Genomic DNA, 18,283 nt, shown 5'->3' with positions numbered 1-18,283 from the left:
CAGGCAGCGTGAGCATCCCCAAGACAGGGCACAGCACCACCAGACTGGCTACCAGGGATGCAACTGCAAGCAGAAGTGTCAGCAAAAGGAGCTTCTCAAGTTGGATTCTGAATAAGTAGATGACTAAGGTAAGTTGCATGAGCCTGGGAGAAAAAATACTGACATTTCTAATCTGCAGGTCAAGGGGCTGTTTGAGATCATGGAGAGAAGAGGGCTCCCCTGTCACTTCTAATGCTGAGATGTGGAGTTTGTCTAGGTGACAGGAAAGTGATGCTGGATTCTAGGTCTGGGTTGTGAGACGGGTTTAACAAGGCTCATGAATACCAGCCGTCAGAGCACATTCCGCCTGAGGGCTGTGTACAGGTGAGGAGCTTGCCTTTGGCATTATTTTTAGGCAAAGTGCAGTATGCACACTTAATGACAACAGGTTTTAAGAAGTGAAGAACCCCCCTGTGCAGAAAGATGCTTCTGCTCAGAAAGACTCAGGCGGGCCCTCAAGCTGCAGACAGCCCCTCTGACAGGCAGAGCTGGTTTCCCTCGAAGTCCCCCTAACTTCCCGTCTTCTGTAGACAGCAAGTGTTGTCACAGGACATGAGGCAGAAAACGCAGATAACAAAAATGATAACACAGCTGCAAGATAACTAGTGGTTATCCTGAAACATGATCTTTGCCCATATATTCTGTACGACACCCACACTGGCACCCCTCTGATCTCTCACACACACACGTACAACGGAATCACGCTGGACGTCCTACCTACAGCGTTATTTCTCAGGGAGTGTGGAGACACCTGTGACTCCGCCTGCTCGTTCTCAGAAGGGCAGAGCTGCAATAAATACATTATATAACGAAGGCCTTGATAGTGGATTTTTAGGTTGATTTTATTCTTTTATTAAACACAATGCTTTGGAGGCTCACTGAAGCTAACTTTTTGGCACATCTTCTTACAAATTTCTCCTTATCTTTCTCTCATCTTATAGATGATTCTTATAGATATTATCAGAGAGCTCTAAGACAACCTACCTTACCAATTTACCACAAAAGACCAGCAATGTCAATTTACACTGATTATGCTACTAAAAGGTGATATGATTTTTAAAAACATTGTAAGTTATGATACTACTTAAAATATTGGTAATTCCACACTCTTCAGACAACTTCTAGGAGCTGACTAGTCCAACATGGGGGTTTCCTGGGGCTTCTGCTTTATGCACAAAGGTTAGCTTATAAGGTTCTCTTAGCCATCCCAAGAGACTCAGCACCCAGCCTGAACAAGGCAGGCGCCCAGATGCATCCTGCTTGGCACAGGGTGTGGAGCATGGGAGGAAGGACAAGGGGAGGAAGCCCGGTAGGCCGGCTCTCCCCTGGAGACTCCTGGGCTTACCTCCTTCCACGTGCGCGTGCTGTTGGCCTTCTGGCTGCTGTCCACAGCGGCCTGGTACTCCCTGAGGTGGGCCAGGGTGGAAGCCAGGCAGGCGAAGTTAGAGACACTGCTGAACAGCAGCTTGGCGGCCCCATACATCCCCTCCTTGTAACAGCGGTCTCCAACCTGCAACAGTCAGGTAGCTGTGCTGAAACCTTAAATGGGAAGATTCCACAGAGCTGCAGTTCCTAGGTGGCAGGGGTACTTTCTGTTCTCCGGGGAGGTGAGTATACTGATCACACAGCAGGCTGGGTCACTGTAGAGTCCTGAAGGACAGAGCATGCCCCTGTGCACACTGGCTGTGGGGTCTCACACCTGGGCCCGGCCTGGACGTGTGCTGCTTGCTGCTTCCAGGCCGGTCCCTAGGGCCCCACGTAACAACTGCTGACCAGGAATTTGCAGGGATCGTGCAGCAGCCCTCACTCCTGCTGCCATCCACAGGTTGTCCTCGTTCCCTGACAGGTCCAGCTTTTTTTGATGTCCTCTGCTCTGAGGACTTGTGTCCTCAGGACCACAGCCAGTCACATGCCCAGGAACCCTGGCACAAGAATCACTTCTCTGCCTGCCATCCATCCCTGTCCTGCTTACGGCCTCAAGCACCTCAACTCCTACCCCACCCCTGGCACGGCTGGCCTGCCTGCCTTCCTCCTGGTGGCCCACCGAGGGCAGGTGGTGTGCGGCTCCACCCTCACTCCCAGATTGCATCTGGTGGTACTTGCTCAACCAAACCCCAGTCTCTTTCAGAGCTGTTCTTTGCGGACTTCACACCCGGGACTGCGGAGCCAAATGCAGATGGCCAGGGAAGCAAAAGCAAAAATAGCCAAGCAGGACTAAATCAAACTAAAAAGCTTCTCTACAGCAAAGGACACCATCAAGAAAACAAAGACAACCTACTGCACGGGAGAATATATTTGTAAATGACATATCCAGTAAGGGGTTAACAACCAAAATATATTTTAAAAAACTCATATGAAGCAACACTAAAAAAGCAAAACAAAAACACCCCAATTACACAACAGGCAGGGGACCGAACAGGCATTTTTCCCAAGAAGAAATACAGAAGGCCAACAGGCACATGAAAAGATGCTCCACATCGCTAATCATCAGGGGAAGACAAATCAAATCCACAATGAGATATCACCTCACCCCAGTCAGAATGGCCACCACCCAAAAGACAAGAAATAACAAGTACTGATGAGGCCGTGGAGAAAGGGGAACCCTCCTACACTGGGAATGTAAATTGGTGCAGCCACTACGGAAAGCAGTTCCTCAAAAAACTAAAAACAGAAATACCTTATGACCCAATAATTCCACTTTTAGGAATTTACCCGAAGAAAACAAAATCGCTGATTCAAAAAGATATCTGTACCCCCACGTTTATTGCTGCATTATTTACAATAGCCAAGATATGGAAGCAACCTAAGTGTCCATCAGTAGATGGATGGATAAAGAAGATGTGGTACATATACACAATGGAATATTATTCAGCCATAAAAAGAAAGAAATCCTACCATTCTTGACAACATGGATGGATTTTTTTTTTGGTCCCAAACTCATTTATTGAAAAATACATCTTATCTCTCTGACAGAAAGGCTATCTTTGTTATATACTAAATTTCAATACGCAGTTGCTCTTATTTTCTACACTTTTAGTCTATTCCACTGATAAGTTTGCCTGTTTATATGCCAGTAGTCACAGTAGCTTTATATCATGTTTTACAATTTGGTGGGGACTAGTTTCCTTTCTTTACTTTACTTTTCTTTTTAATTTTTTATTAAGGTATGATTGATATACACTCTCATGAAGGCTTCACATGAAAAAACAAGGTGGTTACTACATTTACCCATGTTATCAGGTCCCCACTCATACCCCAATGCAGTCACTGTCCATCAGGGCAGCAAGTTGCCAGAGATCCACCATGTCCCTTCTCTGTGATACACTGTCCTCCCCATGATCCCCCACACCATGTTTACTAAACATAATACCCCTCAGTCCCCTTCTCCCTCCCTCCCCACCCACCCTCCCACACCCCTCCCCTTTGGTAACCACTAGTTCATTCTTGGAGTCTGAGTCTGCTGCCATTTTGTTCCTTCATTTTTGCTTCATTGTTATACTCCACAAATGAGGGAAATCATTTGGCATTTGTCTTTCTCCGCCTGGCTTATTTCACTGAGCATAATGTCCTCCAGCTCTATAACATGGATGGATTTATAGGGTATTATTACACTCAATGAAATAAGCCAGGCAGAGAAAGACAAATACCATATGATTTCACTTACATGTGGAATCTAAACTAAACCAGACCAACAAACAAAACAGCACAGACACCGAGAAGAGACTGGAGGTCAATGAGGGGTTGGGGTGGGCAGGTGAGATAGGTGAAGGGGATAAAGATGCACAAAATCTCAATCATAACAGAAATTAGTTATGGGGATGAAAATACAGCACAGAGGATATAGTCAATAGTAACATCTTCCTATGTTGACAATAATTACATTAGTTGGAGTGAGCATTTAGTAATGTGCCTACTGAATCACTACATTGTATACTTGAAACCAATATAACATTATATATCAACTATACTTCAACTAAAAAAGACATTAAAAAAATGGAAAAAGAAAATAAATGCAGACAGCCAAATGCCAAAGTGCCAGCTGGTCCCTCTTGAACTTCATTATGCTACTAACCCAGAGGCGCGTCAACACCAGCAAACTCAGCTGCCTTAGCCCAGGGTCCCTCCTCACCAGCCGTGTCCTGCCTCCTCCTCACCTCGAAGCTCCACAGGCTGCATCACTGGCGTCCCCACTCCTGGGGAAGCAGACGCAACAGGAAGGGCCCTTCCACAGGTTCCAGGACCTGCCTGCCCCTCGCTGCATTTGTGGCCCTCATCTGGCCATCACGGCCAGGTCTCGGAGCGCACACGGCCCCGCCTCCTGCCCTGCTCAGGTCTGCGCCCTGCCAGCCCCTGCAGGGATTCCCGCCTCTGCGCTGACTCACTCCTACACGCGAAGGGAACCACGATGTCCCCCAGCTCAAAACCAAAGCGAACATCCTCACTCTGACCTCAGCTCAGTTCTTGGCCACTGGTGTTTCTACCCTGTCCTCTAGAGCAATTGCTCAGAAGGCTGACTGTTTTCGGAGCCACCCCAGCCTCCTACTGTCCTCTCTGGACCCTGCGCAACCCGGCCCTTGCTGACTCCTAGTGGCGTCTCCGTGGCCCCTTCTCCACCCTGTGATGCGCCGCATCTAGTTTACTCACTACGCCCTCTGACAGACCCCGACGCACTTCCCTGCGTGCCCTGCTCACTTTTCTCCCCTGGCCCCAGCCACTTCCCGTTTCCACTTCTCCCTGCCCTGAGCTTTGGAGTGCCCTGGCCTCAGGCTTCGACCTCCCGTGACAATCCCATCCTACGTCGCAAGTGTCACCTGCACACTGAAGGCTGACACTCTCTCCTCAGAAGTGGACTCCAGTATCGGGCTGGACAGACCCCACGAATGTTGAGTAGAAATCAAGTTTGCCTGAATGTGAGTCCTGACGCCCTGCAAGGCAGGCTTCACGTGGCGCCCCACTAGTAGGCAGGGGCCCATCTGACCAGGGCTGTCCATGCCCCCAGCACGGACCTGCTGCTCCCCGTTCTCCTGTGCCTCCACTATATCCTCGAGCTCTCCTCCAAGCTCATCAGAAGCTCTCTGCTGCTTGCCTTGACTACCTTATTTGAGGCTGACATCAACCCTTGCCTGGGCCACTGAACAGCCTTTCTTCTGCTCTTACTGCTCCTGCCTCTGTCCTTTAGTCTTTTTCCAACACAGCAGCCAGAGGTGTTCTGGTATGCCCCCTCTGCTCAGAATCTCCCAGTCTCACCCAGAGCCCTGCCAGGGCCCACAATGCCCCACACGTGGCACCAGCACCCTCTCTTTGGCTGGAACTCCAAGCCTCTTGAGTGTGATCACCCTGCTTCACCTGCCTGCTGTGTCCGTGCCACTCTTGCAACACAGCCAACACCCCCTGCCTTGCACTGCTATCCCCTCCGCCCTTGGGTCTCTTCCCCCATTGGGGTGCAGACTCAAGCACTCCCTTCCAGGACCCTTTCCCGGCCTCCCTGTCCAGAGCTGCCCTGCCTGCCTCACACCATCACCTGCCCTGACACTGCCTGACCCTCCCCGCCGCACCTTTCTCCTTTCCTCTTAGCATGCCACAGATTTCTTGAGTGGCTCTTAAGTTCCACGAAGGCAGAAATCTGACTACTATTTTCATAGCTGCACCCAGAGCCCCCCTATCACGGCACAGGGTAGATGCTCAATGAGTTTTCTGAGTGTGACTCACAAACACAGAGAACAGACCAGTGGTTGCTGTGGGGAGAAGGGAGGGAGGCAGAATAGGTGAAGGGGATAAAGAGGGACAAACATCCAATATAAAATAAGTCAAGGGGATGGAAAGTACAGCATAGGGAACATAGTCTATAGTGTTGTGATAAGTTGGTGTGCTGACAGCTGGGGACTATGCTCATCACGGTGAGCATTCTGTAATGTAAACAACTGCCAAGTCACTGTGTTGTACACCTGAAAACAATGTAACATTGAATGTCAACTATTAAAAAAACGTTTGTTGAATGGATGAATTAATGAAGTACTGTATCAAAGGGTGTGCTCCTTTAAGACTCGGTACTGCCAATTTCAGGGAAAACGAGTTAAATGACATCATAGGAGATGCGGTCAGCAAAAGCCAGACTGTGGGACACAGACACAAACAGGCAGTGGGCCAGATCTGGCTGGACGTGACTCCCGCACTGGAGGTCTGGCCGGGGCAGGGAGTGTGCCCGGCCTCGGAGCCAGCACAGCAAGCCAAGCCACCTGTGCTCCCGGGTCTGGCTGGTCGCTGGTTGGGATTTAACTGCCACATGGCCCAGGGCAGTTCCTCTAACTATTGTATTTAACAGATTCACCAGCCAGGAGAATCATGTTATTAATTCAAAGAGAAGTTTGGGGTAAAAAGTTTTTGTTTTCTAACATTTTTATTAATTTTGATTATAAATGTTATTTTAAAAGTCATAGTCACTAATTAAAAAAAGAACTTGGCAAACACAGGCGACTAAAAGGGAAGTAATATAAATTGCCCAACTCCATTATCTCAGTCATCACTGTCCCCATATGGGTGTTTTTCTAGGTGTATATGTTCATTATATCGTACATGAAGGTTTTCACTCTGCTGGAACCTATTTTGAAAGCTTTTTCAATCACAAACAAGGCTCTACATTCTTATAATGGCTGTAATATATTCTATCAGTGGATGTCCTTTAAGGATTTCCTTTTGCTGGACATTGCTTTTAATTCTTAGTATAAGACATGCTGCAATGATTAAACACATATGTGTAAAGCTATATGGACCTTTCCTACTTTCCTGGGATATATTTTTACATCTAGACCTACAGGATCCACAATCAGGAATATACATATATTTGACATTTTTATGCATTAGATGGACTGGTAGTTTCCTTTATGCATTAGATGGACTGCTTACATGCCTAAGTATAACATACTAGGATTCAAATAAATTTTTAAATATTTTTTATTAAGGAAAAATCCCTTCAATTTTTACCTATAATTCTGTCATCTGGAACTTAATTTTGGTTTCAGAATTATGTTATGAACTTTTAACCCCTTTACAAACTCTAACCTACTAATCTCCAGCAACTGGACCTGACCTGAAGGAAGAAACCAAAGCCCGCTTCTGTGTCATGTCAGCGAAGTGTGCGTGTTCTGTCATGAAGGGAGCGCTGGCAGTCTCTGCAGCCACAGTACACTCGTTATCCTTCGTCTTTATCACTTCTTCCAAGGGCAATATTTTACCCCTGGAAATGGCAGGCTTTACAATTATATTTAGATTTTTCTTTCATGTCATGTTTTTTTGGTAAGGCTTATTTAAACATTTTGGTTTTATTCCTACTTAAAAAGGAATTTTTCCCCCATTATGTTATCTGATAATCACCGACATATGGGAAAGCTACTCATTTCCAACACATTTCTGATTCGGCCGTTACTCGGCTCACTTGGCTCTCGGGTGGCAGCAGCTACAACAGCTGCCCGTCGCCCTGACGTCCTCCTGTCTGGAAGAATCACTCTGAGGTGCCCAGTGAGGCCTTCACTTCTACACCAGGGATGGTGACGAGGGACCTACTGCGCCGTGCGGCCTGTTCCTCGCCACGACAGGGGTGGACCCCTTGCAGAGTGACCCCTGACCCTGCCTGCAGGGGTCCACAGTCTCAGGGCAGAGCCTACCTGCTGGATGTGGGCACTGTTGGGTCCATTAATACAATCTTCCAGCTCAGACAGACGGCTGGTTTTAGCAAAGGCAAAAATAAGTTCAGTCTCTATATAGGATTCGTGGCCCTTTTTTCTGGCCATCTGCAGGAATTTAATCAGATCCTCCCAATTGTCTAAAGACAGAAAACAAAAATAGGTTAACCCAGAGCTGCTAAGTTTATACAGGGGCTCAGCCGTCCACTCTGTCCCCAGCCAGGATGTGCACCCCTCACTCTGCCTCACTGGGGGCTCGGGCTCCAGAGAAGGCCCAGAAGCCCTATTCCAGCTGGGAGAAGGGGACCAACATGGGAAGCTCCATGGCACCAAGGAAAGCCCTCAACAGGGCACAGGACGCTTATTCCAGCCACTGAGGAGCTGGTGCCACCATCAACTGTGAAGGCCAGCGGGAACTTTGGGCCTAGGTCTCTGACCTTAAAATTATTATGACAATGATATCCATTATATTTCAACTACTTAGTCTTGTAAAAGAGGGAAACAGTGAGCTGAAGAGCTAGTGTCAGTAACAGAACAGTTATCTCAGACTCTTTTGGAAAACTCGCTCAGCCACATCTTCTGGATCTCCGGATGTGCAATGCATGCGGACCTGGGGGGCCACACCCTCACCCTACGGGCTTCCCACCAGGGAGCAGCAGAGCTCTGGGGGGGAGGTTCACTTACTGCTTCTGCTGGCTGCCTGAACAACCTCCAGATAAGAGGAAGCGTCGTCAGCCCTAACGTAGGAGTCGATGGCTTCCTTCACCAGGTCTTTCTGGAGCTGGGCGTAGGCCAGCTGGCTCCACACAGCAGGCTCACCGCACCTCTCTGCAAACTCGTACGCTCGGTCTAGGTTTCCAATGTGCTCAATCAGGACCTAAGGGTTACAAGAGGGCTTTCATTCTCCCCAACACCCGGTCAGCTCTAGGGAGCAGATGACCTCTGTTCAGTTCCATATTGTACTTAAAGTTGAAAGACCATTTCAGTTCAGTCCAAAGCAAATGGGCATGAAATATTTGTTAGATGAGGCCTGGAGGGACAGGGTGAGAACGACTGCATGGAGAGGGCACAGAGAGGATGCTCCAACAAAGAGGCATAAGGAAATGGAGATGGTCAGGCTAGGCCTCTCGGGGCATGGCCTGACACAGGAGCCGGCTGCTCATCTTGCAGTGGGTGACAGCACAATGGAGCATGTAGGTCGTAAAAAGGTTCAAAGTTCTGCTATCAGGAATGAGATAGCTCATCAGGCAGAAACACGCTTACAGGGCAGCCTGCAGAGCTGGGGTGCAGCAGCTGCCCCCCACATAGTTTGGTCTCAGAGCAAGGCAACAGCCTATGTGTGAACCAAACAGAGGAGCTTCTAGATTGGAGATTTCATGGGCAAATACTGAAAAATTGCAAAGGAAGAGGTAAAGACAGAAAGGATATTGCTAAGAGAGCAGTTAAAGTAATCTGTCCCGTGGCTTACAATAAACTTGAAAATAAAGCTTGAAAAAGCCAACAGACTGGGAAAAAAGGGATGAGGGTAGCAGGAAGTTCCTGGTGCGGCCGAGCACAGGCAGGAGGGCTGGCAGGGAGCTGGGAGCTGAGCAGCACGGGAGTGAAGGGCCGGAATGACCGTCAAGTGCGAGAGCCTCTGAGGATCAGACACTCTAGTCACTAGGGCTGCCCACACAACCTTGTGTCAGGAAACTGAGTCCAGGAAAGTGTCAGGGAATGATGGGAAGCAGGTAACAGCCAGATGGAAGGAGCACCAGTGGGGAAGCAGCCAACAGGCTGGGAATGTGGGTTACTGGCGAGCAGGGAAGGGCACAAAAGCTGAGATGCACCAGACAGCCAGAAGGTCTGGCACCCTTGGCGATGACGAGGACACAGTTTGGCAAAGGGTGACGGGGTCCAACACAGAGCACTAAGCAGCTCACCCGGACTGCTGAGGCGTTTACAGCGAACTTGCAGAAGATGGTGAAGGCCTCCTCATACAGTGCATTGCTGATGGCGATGTCTGCGACGTCTGGGGCATCATAGTTGTCCAGGCGGCTGATGTACTCCATGACCCGGGTGTGGTCCACCTTCATGGCAGTCAGGATCAGCAGATTCTGGAGATTCCTGAGGAGAGGCAGCAGTCGGCACAGTGTCAGCGATGAAGGCTGGGCAGGTGGCCAGCCCCAAAGCCCCAATTTAATAAAAGTATTTAATACGCACACACGACCAGTAAGTAGATACAACAGAATATTTATGAAGTATACGGGGTCTTAAGTCTTGGAAAGCAGCAGCTAGGAGAGCCCACCGATCACTGGCACTGCAGCAGCTGCTCCGGGAGCCGCCACTGCCCCCAGCGCAGAGGTGCCCATCCTGAGGCTGTCAGCTGCATGTGACTCTTTAGGCTTACCGTACACACTGTACATGTAAGCAACACAGGTAGTTTTATACTTTTTTGAACTTAACTTTTCTTTAGTCATCCTGGATGCATTCTTATAAAACGTATTTTCCTTCACCCTATTCAAAACCATGGGGGTAAAAAAAAATCAATGTAATGCACCACATTAAGAATCTAAAAAAGAAAAACAACACGATGATTATCAATTGATTCCGAAAAGGATCTGACAAAATCCAACAACCATTAACAATAAAAACTCCCACTAAACTAGAAACAGAACTTCTTCAATCTTATGAAAGACACCTACACAAACCGGCAGCCACACAGCACTGAGGTTAGAGATGAGTTGCTTCCCTCAGGACCAGGAACAAGACAAGGACAGCAGTTCTCACCACTTCTACTCAGTTCTGTCCTGGAGGCTCTAGTCAGGCATTTAGGCAAGAAAAAATAAATAAAAAGCATTTAAATGAAGAAATGAAACTGTCCCTATTTGTGAGCAACATGACTGATAGAAAATTCCAAGAAATCAACAACAAGAAAAAGTCCTAGAACTACTAAGTTCAGCAAGGTTGCAGCAAGGCAAAAAAAAAATCAATTGTACTTCTAAATACTAGCAAACATACAACTGTAAACAAAACAAAAAACCCAGTTACTTACAGTAGCTCCAATGACACAAAATACTTAGGTAAAAATCTAATATGTATACAATCTATATACTGAAAACTATAAAATGCTGATGAGAAAAATCAAAGATCTCAATAAATTGATATAAACATTGTGTTCATAGATCAGCACAGTAAAGATACCAAATCTCCCCATATTGGTCCACAGATTTCATGCAATTCCAGACAAAATCCCAGGAGAGTTCCCTGCAGATAAAGACAAACTAATTCTCCATTTTGAACAAGAATGAAGTTGGAGGAATCATTCTATGTGGCTAACTGATTTCTGACAAAGATGAGAAAACAGCTCAGGGAAGAAAGGACCCAACAAATAATGCTGGAGTGACGGGACATTCGCATACAAGAAAATAAACTTCAGCCCAACCCTCACACCTCTCTGGGTACTGGACCAGAGGTCTAAACGCACAATGTAAAAACCACAGAACCTGTAGAAGGAAACATAAGAGGGAATCTTTGTGACCTGGGATTAGGCAGGGAGTTCTTAAAGTAACATCAAAACGCAACCCACTAAAGAAAAGTTTATGGATTGGACTTGGTCAAAATAAAAACTTTTGCTCTGTGAATGATGCTGCTAGGAGAATAAAAAAGCTACCTACCCTGGGGAAAAAATATTTGCAAATCATAAATCCAACAAAGGACTTAAATCCACAATGTATAAAGAACCCTCAGTAAAAAACAGTAAAAAACCAAATAACGCAATTAAAAAATAGGCAAAAGACTTAAAGAGATACTTTACCAAAGAGGATATATGGATGGCGAGTAAGCACAAGAAAAGCTGCTTAACATCATTAGCCATCAGGGAAATGCAAATTAAAGCCACAGTGACATACCACTATATGCATACCACAATATCAAGTGCTCACAAAGATGCAGAGCGACTGGAATTCTCACACATTGCTGGTGGGAATGCAAAATGGCACAGCCTCTCTGGGAAGCAAGAGTTGGGCAATTTCTTGAACAGTTAACCACATATACCATGTGACCCAGCAACTACTGGATATATTCAGAGAGAAATCTGGATACAGATGTTTACCGCAGCTGTATTCACAATCACCCAGACTGAAAACAACCCACCTGTCCTCCAGAGAGCAAACGGACATGCACACTATGGAACATTCGTACAATGGTGCGTGCTATTTAGTAACTAAGGAACAACAAACTATTGATGCACACAACTTGGACGACTCTCAAAAATTGAAAGAAGCTAATTTCAAAAGATGCCACACTAAATGACTTCCTTACATGACAGTCTCGAAAAGGCAAAACTAGAGTGCCAGGAACAGACAGGCAGACGTCAGAGGTGCAGCGCTGGGGAGACATGACCGTGAAGGGTAGCTCGCATAAGGGAGTCACAGGAGGGTGAAGCTGTTTGTGTCCTGACTGTGAGGGTTACACAGATCTGGGTGCGGCAAGATTCCTAGTACAGCTGACCATTGAACAGGTGGGGGCTAGGGGCACCAACCCTCCACACACAAACCTGCTTAAAACTTTTGACCCCTGTGATATAATAAGTTATAAGAAATATATATTTAGTCTTCATAGTTCCTGAAAGCACTTCAAGGCCATGAAAGTAATGGGTATCTTGCTATGTTAATGACAGTCTTTTGGACCCCACCAAGGGTGGGGGCTGGTTGCTTAGGGGCACAAGCAACATGATTAGGGGATGGGAACTCAGCCCCTAGTCCCCAAGCCCTGGGAGGAGAGAGGGCAGAAGGGCTGGGGGCGAACCAGCCAATGGCCAATGACTTAAGTCAATCATGACTATGTAATGAAGCCCTCACAAAACCTATAAGAAGAGTATTTTGCTCCCCTTTGCACCCTGCTTCCCTGTCCAAGAGCTTCCATGCTTGGGGAACCAGAATGCCTCCAGGCCTCCTCGTGCCACTGAGCCAGGCCCCAAGCTCGAGGACAGAAGCTCCTTTGTTTGGGACCTTGCCCTATATACCTCTTCGTCTGGATATTGCATCCTTTATTAAACTGGTAAACGTGTTTTCCTAAGCTCTGTGGGCTGCCCTAGCAAATTAACTGAACATAAGGGGGGAGGTCATGGGAACCACCAAATGTATAGGCAGTAGGTCAGAAGCACAGGTGACTGCCTGCGGCTTCGACTGGCATCTGGAGTCTGGGGTAGAGGGTCATCTTGTAGGATGGCCTCAGTATTAAGCAGAATTCTCAGACATCCTGCTGGTGTTTGAGAACTGCTCCGTGTTATAGGTGGTAAAACCCTCTCCAATGCACACACATTGGATTTGGGTCTGGGAACCTGAACAGAATTGGTGTCAGAGTAGCGGAACTTGCTAGAATCAAACTCCCCCAAAACTTAACTACTAATAGCCTACTGTTGACTAGAAAAGCTTTACTGGTAACATAAAGAATACTTATTTTGTATTTTATATGCACTACATACTGCATTCTTACAATAAAGCTAAAGAAAATATTAAAGAAATGGTAAGAGAAAGTACATTTACTGTTTTTATAAGTAGACCCATGCAGTTGAAACCTATGTTGTTCAAGGGTCTACACTCTACATCTCCCCCCAAAATTACTGTATAATACTTAAAAGAAGAAAAAAATATTTAAAAGTTAGGTCCTAAGAGTCCCTGTGCTGTGCACAGTATTCATGTCCACTGCGACGTGGTACCCCACACAAGCTGTTTATAGAGGGGTGTCTGGGTGCTCTCAGATCTGGGCCACTGGAAACTGCTCTGAGCATTCTTGCCCATCTCCCAATATACGTGAGCCAACCTTCTTTATGGTTCACAACCAAGAACGGCACACACTCCTTTCCAAGTATAAGCAGCATTTTGAGCAGGGCATTAAGAGGCTGGTCCTACCGATGCTGATTAAGAGAGCCAGGTCCCCTGCTGCTCTGCAGGAGAAAAGGGATGGTGAGCAGCACCAGACTGTGTTTCTTTGATGACTGGTGGGGCTGAATTCCTGACTTGACTTGCTGGCTGGCGCTCATCTCCCTGAAGGACTGACTGCTCAAGTGCACCGCTGAGGTTTTCCAGGTTGTCTGAGGTTTCTCTTTCATTGTCTGTTCTTTGTGCTGGTTTTCTGTTGCATATACATGTCACATGTCGCAAATGTCATCCATTTGTAGCTTCTCCTTTTTTCATCTTCTTATGATAAAGGTCTGAAGTTTAACATAGTCCTATATATCAGTTTTTCACAAAAGGCTTCCGTTTTTTTGTGATTGTTTAAGTGTTCATTAGACCATAAATATATCCTTCTAAACATCAACTTGAAAAATATTATAATTTTATCTTTTATACTTTAATCCTTACATAGTATGGGACAGATGTCCAATTTAAATTGTTTCACATATGGATAACCAATTGTCCCATTATTTATTGAAAAGTCTATTATTTCCATCTGTAAAGCCAGCTCTGTCACAAATAAATGTTGTACATGCATGTGGCTGCATTTTAGGGCTCCCTATCATAGGGGCTCGTTTCTCTAGTCCTTGCCCAAACCCTCATGTCTTAATTTAGCTTTATAATAATTCTAGTTTAGAGTATGTACCATGCCAATCCCAACACCCACTCCCACCTCTTGGGTAATTTGTTATTTGTTAGAAACATCTTGACTATTGGCCTTTTTATCGTTTTGATTTAAAACTTAAAATCTCCTTGTCAAGTTCCATAAGCAAACAAATAGGGGTTTTCAGTTCTGTCAAAAACTCTATCATCCTTCCTCTAGTGTTTCATCCTCTGCTCTTTGAGGCTTTAATTAGATCCCCCTTTTACCTATACATCTCTTAAACTCTCACATTCTCCACCTGTCTGTCTTGGCTATGTTCTTTCTATTTCTTCACATCTGTCTTCTCTAATGCTGCTAAACTCATTTGAGGTTTACTTCAATTATATATGTAATACATCTATCATATATATATATATATGTATGATATTTATCAAAGTTACTCAGTATTTAAAAAAATCTGCTTGATATTTTTTCGGTATTTCAGCACATGGCACGGAATTGTGCGTTCGGTGTCTGCCCGCCCTGACATCACTGGCCCCCTGGGCAGGCCCCACCCTCCTGTGACTGCCGGCTCACTAAGGGTGCCCTGCTCCCTGTATGTTTTGTCAGTGTTTACCATGAGCTCATTCTTTATTTCTCAGAATGTTACCTGTCAGAGCACCGTGCAGCCTTGCTAGAAGGTACGTTCTCCTTAAAAGGGTTTGCTTTCGCCTTTGGCAGAGATTTGAAGGCACTACCTGATGGCAATCACTTTAAATTCCTCAGTTGAGGACTTTTAATATTACAGCAGTTCACCTGGATTTGCACAAAAAATCATTAAAGGACAAGGCAACACTGGTATATTCTTAGTTTATCCTTGCACTGAGGGTGTCTCTGTAGACTTGACAACTTTTTTGTAATGTAAGCCCTCAGGTCTAGTCTCCAGTCTTCTGTCCTGCAGGCTGTGAGAACCACACCCTGAGGTCAACAGGGTTTGGCAAGTCAGATTGTGTTCCTCCTATTTCTCTGGGTTTTTTTTTTTTTTTAATCTCAAACTTATTTATTTACTTGCTAGCTCATTGATTTATTTAAAAGATCAATTGTATATCTCATGTTTTAAATTTTTATCTCATCCTATGTTTTAAGTTTTCCCAGTGATACGATCTGTCCAAGTACGTAGGTATCTAGTCTGCCACACTGCAAAGGCTATTTTTACCTGCACACAAACCTGTCTGGTGAATCAGTCACAGAAAGAAGAGCAAGAACTTGAAGGTCCCCTGCATGTTAGAAAAGTCACTGTGTCCCAAGAGGCAGCACACAGAATCAGAACCACCTGCAGGGGCCCTTCTGTTAGAAGTGCCCACAAGCTAGTATCTGTCAAAGGTGGTTGTCCAGACAGCAGACAGAATATCCTAGCCCCTCAGGTACCTTAACTCTGCCAGCGTGTCACCAACCAGCGCTTGATTCCAGTAATATACAATTTCACATTCCATAATTAACCATATAGCATTTCCATTTAAACACGCACACACACATTCCTTAACACAGTATCACAGACCTTGAAAGCTTTTCTGTTCTACAAAATAAATCTTAAAATTAAATCTTTATAGCAGGATTTACATAGTGTGAACATACTATAATCTCTCTGACACAGAAACTCTGATAATGAGTTTCAAAAGGCAACAAACACAGGGTGAGTGCACGCTGAGGCACGCTCTCCTGCTGCCAACATGTTGCCCCAGCTGCTGTTCCTGCCAGAATGTTCCTTCTATCCCAGCACCCGCTCATCACACTCCTACATTACGTCTCCAGGAAATCTTTGCTGTAACATACCTGGGACATAGTGGGCCCTAGTGACTGTCAGCTCTTTTCTCTCAGTGTTGTGGTCAGAAACAACAGTGTGGGCCAGAGCAGTAGAAGGAAGGAAAACTTCCTGGAAAAGGTAGAACTTCGTTTGGGCTATGAGTCAGGTAGGACTTAAATGAGTGAAGGGAAGGGAGGGATGAAGGTATAGGAGGTGTTAAGACTGGCCACATGCCCAGGGAGCAGCTGATGGTGAGGCGCAATTGTAACAGAAGGTGAATGTCAGGCAGGTGTTGAATTGGACTGAGTTGGCAGTCCTGCTGGTGCACCCTCACCTGTGCTCGCTGAAGACAGAGCTATCCAGAATAATCTTCTCTAGCAGCTTAATTAGTTCGTTGGGCAGGTCAGCTGTCATGAAGGCCTTGACAGTGACTGAGATCTCTTCAGGATCCTGTGTTTCTGCCAATGCCGTTTGTACCACCTGTTTTAAAATCATTGTAAAGAACTTGGTCAGATAAAGTCAATTCAAGCCTGCATCTCTGAAGTTAAACAGAGGGGAAGGACTCCTACCAAGAGAGTCTAGAATAGACAAGAAAATGGGATATTTCTCATGGCAGGAAGAGTGTCTACAGGAGTCAGCCTCAAGGATTTCTCTTTGCTCTATTTTGACAGTTTTTCTCTGACATCAAAAAGGCTACAAACTCTTAATCTCTGCTCTAATGACTGTCTTGTAAATTTACTCCAAAGCCAGTAACACAGTGCCCTGAACAGGTAGCTGATATGCATGCTTCATTTTTTTTTTTCTTAAGCCACTGTTCAGAGCACATATGGCCTCCATTTCTTTAATGGAGATGCCACAGGGACCTCTTGCTAGCCTGAAGTGCCACTACTGCTGTGGCCCAGCCTTTTTGGGGGATGCAGGCACGTGCACCCCAAGCTCCGGAGCCCTCAGAATGATGCTCTGAAGGAAAGATCAGCAAGACTGGCTGCACCACCCTCATCGAAGTACAGCATCTCACCCACCAGAAAACTTACCAACTGGCGGGGAAGACACTTTCCCAGAAAGCACACTTCACAAGCAACAGCAGGCTAGAAGACCAGCGCTGTTCTTGCCCTTTGCACCAGAGGCCTTCGGTGACTTTGGGATCTACTATTTTTGCCAAGTTTCTGATGTTCATCAGAGGTGGACACAGCAGTGAATTAATGAGAAAGAACAGACAGCTCTGAGGCCGGACAGAGCTGATACGCACTGTGGTCATGAACTTTAACTGCAATCATGAGGGGCTTCAAAGGATCCAGGAACAAAACCAGCCCAGTCCCCCTTGCACATGGGAGCCATGTACTCAATGGCTCAAAATGCAGAAGTTCCTCCTCTGAGGAATTTATAACAACCCCAACAGGCATGCTGGGGAGCTTGAGAAATGGGGCTGTCACAGTGGTTAAGTGCCCAAAGCATACTCGAGGGAAAGCTTCCAAGTCAACCCAGAGCAGTGACACATTCCCTGGCATCACATGTTTCTTGAAACCTCAGAGTACCTTAAATACCCACTTGTTGTTTTAAGGGCAAAAATAAATTTCCAACATGTATTTGAGTTGAAATAGATGCCCAACCTAAGATCACCTCAGGAAACCGCTTCCTCTAAGTACATTTTCATAATGAGATTCTAGCCCAGACCTAAAAGCAGTCTGCCGCTGCAGTCACGCACCCCCTCCAGTTAGAGGGGCACTGAAGGAGGACGTCCCCCAGGGGGTGGCTATGAACGTGGAGCCACACTGGGCATAATGACAGAGCGGCGGCTCCGCACAGGCACAGGGAGGCCATGAGGCACTCATGGGCTCTCGATCAGCTCAGTGGTAAAGAGAGTCAAAGCTGTTCTTCCTGGCACATGTGATGCGGCCTGCACGCTGGACAGTATCTGGAAATGTCTGCTGTCTGTGAACCTGGAGGAAGATCCCTCGTGGGATCTTAGCTGACTCTGTCCCAGGGCCTCTGCTGCTCAACGTCTTCATTAGGTTTTTGGAAAAAGCATATTGACCTTTCAGGTAAATCTGAGAGATGCCCAAAAGGTGACTATAATAAAAATCCAAAATTTGAACAGGCTTCCATATATATTAAAGTGTTCCGAAATATATTAAAGAAAAAAAAATAATGCCATGGGCATGAGGAACAGTGGAGAGCAAACAAGCAGCTGCAATTCCGTAGCTCCAGGTGAAAGCCAGCCGTCGAGTCACACAAAGGG

General features: G+C 46.1%; 1 protein-coding gene across 1 annotated transcript in view; it reads right to left on the bottom strand.

Annotated features, from left to right (window-relative positions):
• The window catches only part of CLTCL1 (clathrin heavy chain like 1), an 86,329-nt gene that overhangs the window by 14,993 nt on the left and 53,053 nt on the right, over positions 1-18,283 (bottom strand). Inside the window, exons 19-23 of the mRNA XM_057491937.1 lie at positions 16,379-16,524; positions 9,641-9,824; positions 8,403-8,595; positions 7,701-7,858; positions 1,385-1,549 (exon numbers count right to left, since the gene is read on the bottom strand). Coding sequence (XP_057347920.1) covers positions 1,385-1,549; positions 7,701-7,858; positions 8,403-8,595; positions 9,641-9,824; positions 16,379-16,524 — 846 coding nt within the window. The remainder of the gene's footprint in view (positions 1-1,384; positions 1,550-7,700; positions 7,859-8,402; positions 8,596-9,640; positions 9,825-16,378; positions 16,525-18,283) is intronic.

Source organism: Manis pentadactyla, chromosome 14 (genome assembly GCF_030020395.1).
Source record: "Manis pentadactyla isolate mManPen7 chromosome 14, mManPen7.hap1, whole genome shotgun sequence".
In the NCBI taxonomy this organism is placed as follows: Eukaryota; Metazoa; Chordata; class Mammalia; order Pholidota; family Manidae; genus Manis; species Manis pentadactyla.
The sequence above is the reverse complement of the archived record's forward strand: the minus strand, read 5'-3'. Positions and strand labels throughout refer to the sequence as shown.